The following is a 9,452-nucleotide window of genomic DNA, read 5'->3' on the forward strand; positions in this document are numbered from 1 at the left end:
TCCTTCCACACAGTCAGGCTAACTGAAAGCCTGAATGTGTGTGTGAAAATGAGTAAATGACCTGCCTGAGAAATGATCTGACCTTGTGTGTATGTGTGTGTGTTATTTTTCAGGTCACGGCGACTGTGTCTGCGGGTTCTGCCAATGCCATCCTGACTGGTCAGGTGAGAGCTGTAACTGTTCCACAAGAACCGACACCTGCATGGCCGGCATAGGGCTGCTGTGTAGTGGCCGAGGTCAGTGTGTCTGCGGCGAGTGCGAGTGCACCCAGCCCGGCGCGTATGGTGCCACCTGTGAGAAATGCCCCACCTGCCCTGATTCCTGCACCATCAAAAAGTACGTTTTCAGCAGAAATGTAGTGACAGTTTCACCCTGTGGTGAATTGGCATAATGAAATGGTATTAATTCTTGTGTCCTCAGGGAGTGTGTGGAGTGCAAGCATTATAAAAGAGGAAGTCTGTTTGAGAAGAAAAGCTGTAGCACAATCTGCAGGGATGAAATTCAGCTAGTAGATGAAATAGGTATTGTTTTTTATTATTATTATTATTATTCCATCTTTCTTTTACTCATGGATAACAAGGTGGCACAGCTAGTTGGTGTAACGCTATGGGCTATGACGAGCCAAGAGAGGGCGGACACACGCAGAGATGTATTAACAAAGATTTAATGATAACAAAAGACAAGACACATGACAAGGTCACACAAGGCGGGTAGGAACTAGACACGGTAAACTAGGTGTAAGACCTATGCTAAATGCTAACTTAAACTAAACACTAAGCTAATCAAGAACTAGACAGGACTAGACAGAGTTAAACGGGACTAAACGGGACTAAACAGGGCTAAACAGACAAAGGCAAAACATAAAATAGTCTCCAAAGACTGAATCCCAGCTTCCCTCCTAAATGCCTTTAGATGAGGTGCAGCTGGGGATAATTATAAGCAAGAGACCAATCAAACTGAGAGGGTGTGGCAGGTGCACAGGAGCTCCAGCAGGAGCATACAGAGGCTGAATCCGTGACAGATTGAGTGCTGGGGACCAGTTTCCATCCTCCTCTACAGTCACCATCTTAATGTCCTCACAAAACATACAGAGAGTGGATTAACCCAGGTGGATTTGAGTTAATGAATACCTGAGTGTAGCTTGTTGTGAATAGTTGTAGCTGAAAACTAGATTTGAACTTAAAAGGCATGTCAGTTGTTTACTGTCTAGAGACAGAAGGTGCTTTAGCTTATATACAGACAATGAGAAGTAAGGTTAGGTTTAGGGTTAGGGTTTAGGGTTAGGGTTAGGGTCAGTAAAGAAAGTAAAGAAACTTAAATTATGTCAGCTGTTGAAACAAATATGAGGGTACAATGCAGTACATTCATTTATTCAGTCATTGTTTTACCACAGTTTCACTTGGCAAAAGGTAGGAAACACACAAGCCAGGTTGCCAGTCCATCACATGGCAAACACACACGTACTCATTACTAGAGCAATTTAGTAGCTCCAATTAATTTGCTTGCATGTCTTTGGACTGTGGGAGGAAATCGTGGCTCCCTCTTGGGCAAGGGGAGAACATGCAAAGTCCATACAGAAAGGGCCCAGACCACTCCACCAGGGAATCAAACCCAGGACGTTCTTACCGTGTGGTGACAGTGCTACCCACGAGCCCATTTGAGCGGTACAAGGAGGTGCAGGGTCATCGAGTGTACAGCACCTTTGGAGCAGAGAGGGTTGAGAGCCTTGCTCAAGGGTCCAACATGGCAGAGTTGGGTCCTTCCTGTACTGATGTTTTTTTATAATATACACTAATCAGCCATAAAATTACAATCACCTTCTTGTTTCTACACTTACTGTCCATTTGATAAGCTCCACGTACCATATAGAAGCACTTTGTAGTTCTACAATCACTGACTGTAGTCCATCTGTTTCTCTGTGTGCTTTGTTACCCCCCTTTCATGCTGTTCGCCAATGGTCAGGACTCTCCCAGGACCACCACAGAGCAGGTATTATTTGGGTGGGGGATCATTCTCAGCACTGCAGTAACAATGACATGGTGGTGGTGTGTTAGTGTGTGTTGTGCTGGTATGAGTGGACCTTACTGTCACTGCTGGACTGAGAATAGTCCACCAACCAAAAATATCCAGCCAACAGCACAACACACACTAACACACCATCAGTTGAATGATCCACCACCTAAATAATACCTACTCTGTAGTGGTCCTGTTGGAGTCCTGACCATTGAAGAACATGGTGAAAACAGTCTAAAAGTATGTAGAGAGATAGATGTGCTTCTACAAAGTGAGACTACAAAGTGCTTCTATATGTTAAGTGGAGCTGATAAAATGGACAGTGAGTGTAGAAACAAGGAGGTGGTTTTAATGTTATGGCTGATAAGTGTATATTATGTATAAAGTGATTACTTTTTTAATCTTAGCTAGTCCAATCCAAGGCAAATGTCCTGTAACTGACCAAAGTCATTTTATTTTCTGCTGGTAGAGCTACAGTAGTTTGCACCACATGACCAGCCAAATCCTGCCATCCAATGTAATCATGATCTACGTAGTTACAAGCATAGTGATGTGACGACAGTGATGATATGATGGCAAGAACAGAAATAGCAGCAGTGGTTTTAGGCATCCTGTTTAACAACCTAGGTTCCTGTGAATACAGAAAAGTTATATCCTATATGTGGTCACCTATCTTCTAAAATCCTAGCTTTTTATAGCTACACCAGTTTCTACCAGGTGTGTAACATCTGTTATATAAGGCAAGGATATGCTTCCAAGCTTGTGGCAACAGTCTGGGCAAGTCTGTGCACAAATCAAAGGCCATAAAGACATACTGTAGTTTGATACATTTTGTATGAAGGAACTCCAGAGGGCTACACAAAGGCTTTTTTATGAGCTCTAAAGTCTTAATTTTAAATAAAGCATTTTCGGAAGAGTGGAGGTTGGTATGGGGCAAAGAGGAAGGAGACCCTGCTCTGTACTACCCAAGTCTTGCTCGTCTTGACCCTCTACCCAGAACTTGAGGAGGACATACAAGGTTATTCTCTGTACCCTGTCTGTTCAAACATCTGAGTCTCTCACTGTCTTCAAAACACACTTTTAAGACGCACCTCTTTACTAAGCACTTAAGCTGAGAACTAACATATACAGTACTTTCTAACCATCTATACTATCTGTCAAAAACCTTGTTCTAGCAGGGTTTTAGAAGATTTGTATCGTTGCACCGATCAGGCATAACATTTATGACTACTGTCTAATATTGTGTTAGTCCTTCTTTTACTGCCAAAACAGCCCTGACCCGTCAAAGCATGGACTCCACTAGACCCTGCTGTGGTATCTGGCCCCAAGATGTTAGCAGCAGATCCTTTAACTCCTGTAAGTTGCAAGGTGGGGCCTCCATGGATCCGACTTGTTTGTCCAGCACATCCCACAGATGCTCGATTGGATTGAGATCTGGGGAACTTAGAGGCCAAGTCAACACCTCAAACTCGTTGTTGTGCTCCTCAAACCATTCCTGAACCATGTTTGCTTTGTGGCAAGGCACATTATCCATCAGGGAATACCGTTTCCATGAAAGGGTGTACATGGTCTGCAACAATGCTTAGGTAGGTGGTACGTGTCAAAGTAACATCCACATGGATGGCAGGACCCAAGGTTTCCCAGCAGAACATTGCCCAAAGCATCACATTTCCTCCGCCGGCTTGCCTTATTCCCATAGTGCATCCTGGTGCCATGTGTTCCCCAGGTAAGCGACGCACACGCACCCGGCCATCCACGTGATTTAAAAGAAAATGTGATTCATCAGACCAGGCCGCCTTCTTCCATTGCTCTGTGGTCCAGTTCTGATGCTCACGTGCCCATTGTTATTGCTTTCGGCGGTGGGTATGCAAACCCATAGGCAACAAACTGTGATGCACTGTGTATTCTGACACCTTTCTATCAGAACCAGCATTAACTTCTTCTGCAATTTGAGCTACAGTAGCTTGCCTGTCGGATCGGACCACATGGGCCAGCCTTCGCTCTCTACGTGCATCAATGAGCCTTGGCCGCCCATGACCCTGTCGCCGGTTTACCACTGTTCCCTTCTTGGACCACTTTTGATAGATACTGACCACTGGAGCTTTTGGAGATGCTCTGACCCAGTCGTCTAGCCATCACAATTTGGTCCTTGTCAAACTTGCGTCTAACACATTAACGTTGAGGGTAAAATGTTCACTTGCTGCCTAATATATCCCACCCACTAACAGGTGCCGTGACGAAAAGATAATCAGTGTTATTCACGTCACCTGTCAGTGGTCATAATGTTATGCCTCGTCGGTGTAGTGAAATGTTTACTGTGGAAGCACTGAAAGAGCGTCTGCTACATGCTGGAAATAAAAATGGGACAACTCCAGTACGCAGATGAAACTATTTCTGTAATCAAGTTCCCTACACTGTCATATGTGTTTACCTCCAGCAACAAATCCTTAAGTAACCTAATGATTATGTGTCCTAACACTTAATCCTCTAAACACTTTGTCAGTGAGCTCATTTTGCATTGTGTAACTGACCCATCTCTGTCTTTCAGTCCTGCATGAGAAGAGTGCAGTAAACTGCAGCTATAAAGACGAGAACGACTGCATCCAACACTTCCAGTATTTTGAGGACATCGGTGGAAAATCCATCCTCTATCTTGTTAAGGAACCTGGTGAGACAGATAAAAACAAGTTGGTACAGGTTGTTCCTTATACTCATTCAGCAGACAGCTAGGGGTGGGTTTTTTTTAGCTGCATGTCTGTCACTGTCTGTGCTTTGCTTTTTATGACACCAGAAGCACTTAAAGAACAACAAAGACTCTCCAACACTCCAAAACACTTCAACTCCAAATGCTAATTGCGCTGTAACTCTTTGCTGTGTTTAGGGAATAATACTCTTAAGTAAATTCAGTATATAATTTACGTATATATTTAATTTAAAACTACTAATAATTGAGCCGCTCAGGTGGCGCAGCGGTAAAACAAGCTAGCACACCAGAGCTGAGTTTTCGAACACATCGTATCGAATCTCAGCTCTGCCATCCGGCTGAATGAACAACGCTTGGTTGTTGTTCATAGGGTTAGGGGCAAGTCGGACCATGGGTCCTCATAACTGGTGCAATTACGACCCCTGCTGACTGATTGATGGCGTCTGCACAGGGCTGAGGAATGATGTTGATCAGGGTGTGGCTCTCCGTGCACAGTGCTGATCGGTATATACTAACTCGACTCGTACAGGTGAAAAAATGCAGTCTGTACTGAGCACGTGTCAGAGGGGGCGTGTGTCAGTTGAGAAGCGTCCTCAGTCAGCGGTGGAGGGTTGAATCGGTGGAAGATGCAATCAGGGTAATTGGACACGACTAGATTAGGGGAGAAAATTGGGAGAAACAGAGTACAGAGGACTGATCGAGAGCTTCACAGTAAAAATCACCCGAAGCTCAACATCAGTAAAACAAAAGAGATTGTGGTTGATTACCAAAGGAACAGAATTCCCCCCTGCCCCTGTTTTCATTCAGGGAAAGGACATGGAGAGGGTGGATTCCTCCAAGTACCTTGGGGTGCATATTAACAACAAACTGGACTGGACACATAATACCGATGCCCTCTATAATAAAGGACAGAGTGGACTGTTCTATCTGAGGAGGCTGAGGTCTTGTAATGAGTGTAATAGACTGCTGAAAGCTTTTTATCTGTGGTGGTCGGCACCCTCTTTTTTGCTGTGGTGGGCTGGGCTGGTGGCATCAACTCTGGAGAAACCATTAAGGAAAGCCAGCTCTGTGGTGGGTCTGGAGCTGGACAGACTGGAGGTAGTGCGTGAGATGAGGATAAAGGACGAAATTAGGGCAATCCCTCTCAAAAATATCCAGCCAACAGCGCCCCATGGGCAGCGTCCTGTGACCACTGATGAAGGTCTAGAAGATGACCAACTCAAACAGCAGCAATAGATGAGCGATCGTCTCTGACTTTACATCTACAAGGTGGACCAACTAGGTAGGAGTGTCTAATAGAGTGGACAGTGAGTGGACACGGTATTTAAAAACTCCAGCAGCGCTGCTGTGTCTGATCCACTCATACCAGCACAACACACACTAACACACCACCACCATGTCATTGTCACGGCAGTGCTGAGAATGAGCCATCACCTAAATAATACCTGCTCTGTGGTGGTCCTGTGGGGGTCCTGACCATTGAAGAACAGGGTGAAAGCAGGGTAAAAAGTATGTAGAGAAACAGATGGACTACAGTCAGTAATTTTAGAACTATAAATATTTACTGTACTTATTGTTCTTACACTGTACTGGAGCTGCTGTAACACCTGAATTTGTTGATAATGTTGATAAAGCAGTGATATTAAATACTCTTAAATTTAATTGAATTTAATACCATGTTTTACATTTTAGAACTTAAATTCAGTCCATGTTTTGCCACTTTTTTACCCTAACCCTGTAATAACAGCATGCAGTCAAGCAGGTTTGGACTTTGGTTTATGCAAAATATCATCATTTCGGTTTTCCACTGACTCCATAAATGCTTGATGTGGTTTAGGTCATTTGACTGTGGAGTAAAATCACTGAGAGTCAGCATTTCTTGTTCTTGTTTGATCTTTAATTAGTTATTGCAAAGCTTTGAGGATTGATTGAGGACTGGTTGAGATTTGTAATTAAATACATAATAATAAATTCAAGAAAAATGCAAACAGACCACATTTTATTAGTTTATTATCTGCCATCCGGCTGGGCTGGGCACCTATATGAACAACGATTGGCTCGTTGTTCATACAGGGAGGAAAAAGACGGATAGGGACGTCATAACTGATGCAATTATGACCTCTGCTGGCTGATTGATGGCATCTGCACAGAGTAAAGGGGTAAAGCGATCAATGTGTGGCTCTCCGTACACAAAGCTGATCCGCATATGAACTCTCCCTGTGCAGGTGAAAAGATGCAGTCGGGTACATGTCCAAGGGGGCGTGTGTCAGTTCGCTCTCCTCAATCGGGGCGGGGGTCAGCACCAGTAGAGAGGAAGCATAAAGCAATTGGGTGAAAATTGGACACGCTATAAAAATCAACCACATACTAACCTTTACATTTATTCATGTGTATAGAGTGTCCTAAGGGTCCTGATATCCTGGTAGCTGTGGCCTCTGTGATTGGTTCCATCTTCCTGCTGGGTTTGGCTGCTCTGCTGATATGGAAGCTGATGGTCACCATTCATGATCGTCGGGAATTCGCCAAGTTTGAAGAAGAGAGAGCCAAGGCCAAGTGGGAAGCAGTAAGTAACAACAAATTACAAAGTACAGACATTTGATTTAGTCATAAAAAGGATTTTCAATAGTATCAATAATATCAAAATATCTAGAAAATCCCACATGATACAAAGCATCACAAATACAACTCCAAATCAGAAAAAGTTGGGACAGTATGAAAAATGCAAATGAAATAAAAATGCAGTGTTCCTTACATTTACTTGTCTTTTATTTAATTGCAGACAGTTTGAACTCAAGATATTACATGTATATTTCATGTTTCATGATATTTGTGATTGTAATCATGGTTTGGTACAAAAGCAGCATCCAGGAAAGGCTTAGTCTGGGATGAGCAAAGATGTCCAGAGGATCTCCAGTTTGTCAACAAATGTGTGAGAAAATGATTGAAATGTTTAAAAACAATGAACCTCAAAGAAAGATTGGAAGGGATTTGCATATTTCTCCCTCTACAGTGCATAATATCATTAAACGATTCAAAGAATCAGGAGGAATTTCAGTGCGTAAAGGTCAAGGGCGCAAGCTTAACCAGAACGCCCGTGATCTTCGATCCCTCAGACGGCACTGCATCAAGAACCGCCACTCAACAATAGCTGATATAACCACATGGGTGAGGGACAGTGATGGCATAGTTACCTTGAAAAAGTAATCTGATTACTGATTACTGATTACTCCTTTAAAAAGTAACTTAGTTACTTCATGGATTACTTGATTTTAAAAGTAACTAAGTTAGATTACAAGTTACTTTATCAGTTATATAATGCGGTCCGCTAATGTATCCCATAATGCAACTGGAGCTGCGTAGGCGATTGAAGCGGAATAAGAAACAAGAAAGATAGCGGGAAACGGAGTCCTCTGTTCACAAGTGTAAGTAAGATAAATAAAATAAAATTTTTTAAAGACAAATAAATAACAAAAAGACGATAAATATCCTAAATTTTGGCGAGTGGGGTTTGTAATGAGTCATGATATTACGTCATCACGTCCCACGTCATCACTTGACGTTGGTGAAATGTACTTTTTTACCAGCCGAGTAGTGCATACTTTCTCCAATCTAGTACAGACTCTGTAAGTATGCGATTCCGGACGCAGCCCGTGACTTAGTTGTCGCATAGGACAGACGTCACTCCCCGAGACGCAAGAAGAAAGCAAAAATATATCTTTTTACTAAGGAAAATGACAAAAATAGTAACGCACAGTAACTTGGATAAGTAACTTTAATCTGATTACTGGATTGGAAATAGTATCGTGTTAGATTACTCGTTACTGAAAAATGTGGTCAGATTAGAGTAACGCGTTACTAAGTAACGCGTTACTGACCATCAGTGGTGAGGGATTACTTTGGCAAACCTTTGTCGAGCACTACAATACAGAGTGACGTGCACAAATGCCACTTAAAACTTTACTGTGCAAAAAAATGCAGGAATAAATGAAATGAAGTTGAGTAAATAAAACATGAATATATCTCAGGTTCATCCTGTCTGCAATGAAATAAAAGTCAAAGTAAATGTAAGAAACTGTGTTTTTTATTATTTGCATTTTCCATGCTGTCCCAACTTTTTCTGATTTGGGGTTGTATATGTTGCACTGATTTTCACTAAGAAACATGTATTTTATTTTTTATTTTAGGCCAATAATCCATTGTATAAAGGAGCTACAACCACCTTCATGAATGTTACCTACAGTGGCAACTCATAGATCTCAAGATCCATCGCTTCCATCGACAGTCATCTACACCACTGATAATGACTTGAGCCTCAACCATCAATGATGACAACAATCAGATATAAATAAGGAGGTCATGGTGTGACTCCTGCAACTGGGATGCCATGGTGAACAGTTGACTGACCTGTTAGCACTTTTTTTTTTGAAATTTTACAATAAGAATGTGTTAATCATAATCATTAATTAATCTTTGAAATACTAAGAGTGGCCTAATATACACCAATCAGCCATAACATTAAAACCACCTCCTTGTTTCTACACTCACTGTCCATTTTATCAGCTCCACTTACCATATAGAAGCACTTTGTAGTTCTACAATTACTGACTAGTCCATCTGTTTCCCTGCATATTTTGTTAGCCCCCTTTCATGCTGTTCTTAAATGGTCAGGACCCCCACAGGACCACCACAGAGCAGGTATTATTTAGGTGGTGGATCATTCTCAGCACTGCAGTGA

The 9,452-nt window shown here is 42.4% G+C and overlaps 1 protein-coding gene across 1 annotated transcript in view; it reads left to right on the forward strand.

Moving 5' to 3' along the window:
• The window catches only part of itgb3a (integrin beta 3a), a 29,162-nt gene extending 20,139 nt beyond the window's left edge, over window positions 1-9,023 (forward strand). The window contains exons 11-15 of the mRNA XM_063018552.1: window positions 114-336; window positions 421-521; window positions 4,562-4,681; window positions 7,114-7,280; window positions 8,902-9,023. Of these exons, the coding sequence (XP_062874622.1) occupies window positions 114-336; window positions 421-521; window positions 4,562-4,681; window positions 7,114-7,280; window positions 8,902-8,970 (680 nt within the window). The 3' untranslated portion in view covers window positions 8,971-9,023. The remainder of the gene's footprint in view (window positions 1-113; window positions 337-420; window positions 522-4,561; window positions 4,682-7,113; window positions 7,281-8,901) is intronic.
• The last annotated feature ends 429 nt before the right edge of the window (window positions 9,024-9,452 follow it).

Source organism: Trichomycterus rosablanca, chromosome 22 (assembly GCF_030014385.1).
Source record: "Trichomycterus rosablanca isolate fTriRos1 chromosome 22, fTriRos1.hap1, whole genome shotgun sequence".
Classification (NCBI taxonomy): domain Eukaryota; kingdom Metazoa; phylum Chordata; class Actinopteri; order Siluriformes; family Trichomycteridae; genus Trichomycterus; species Trichomycterus rosablanca.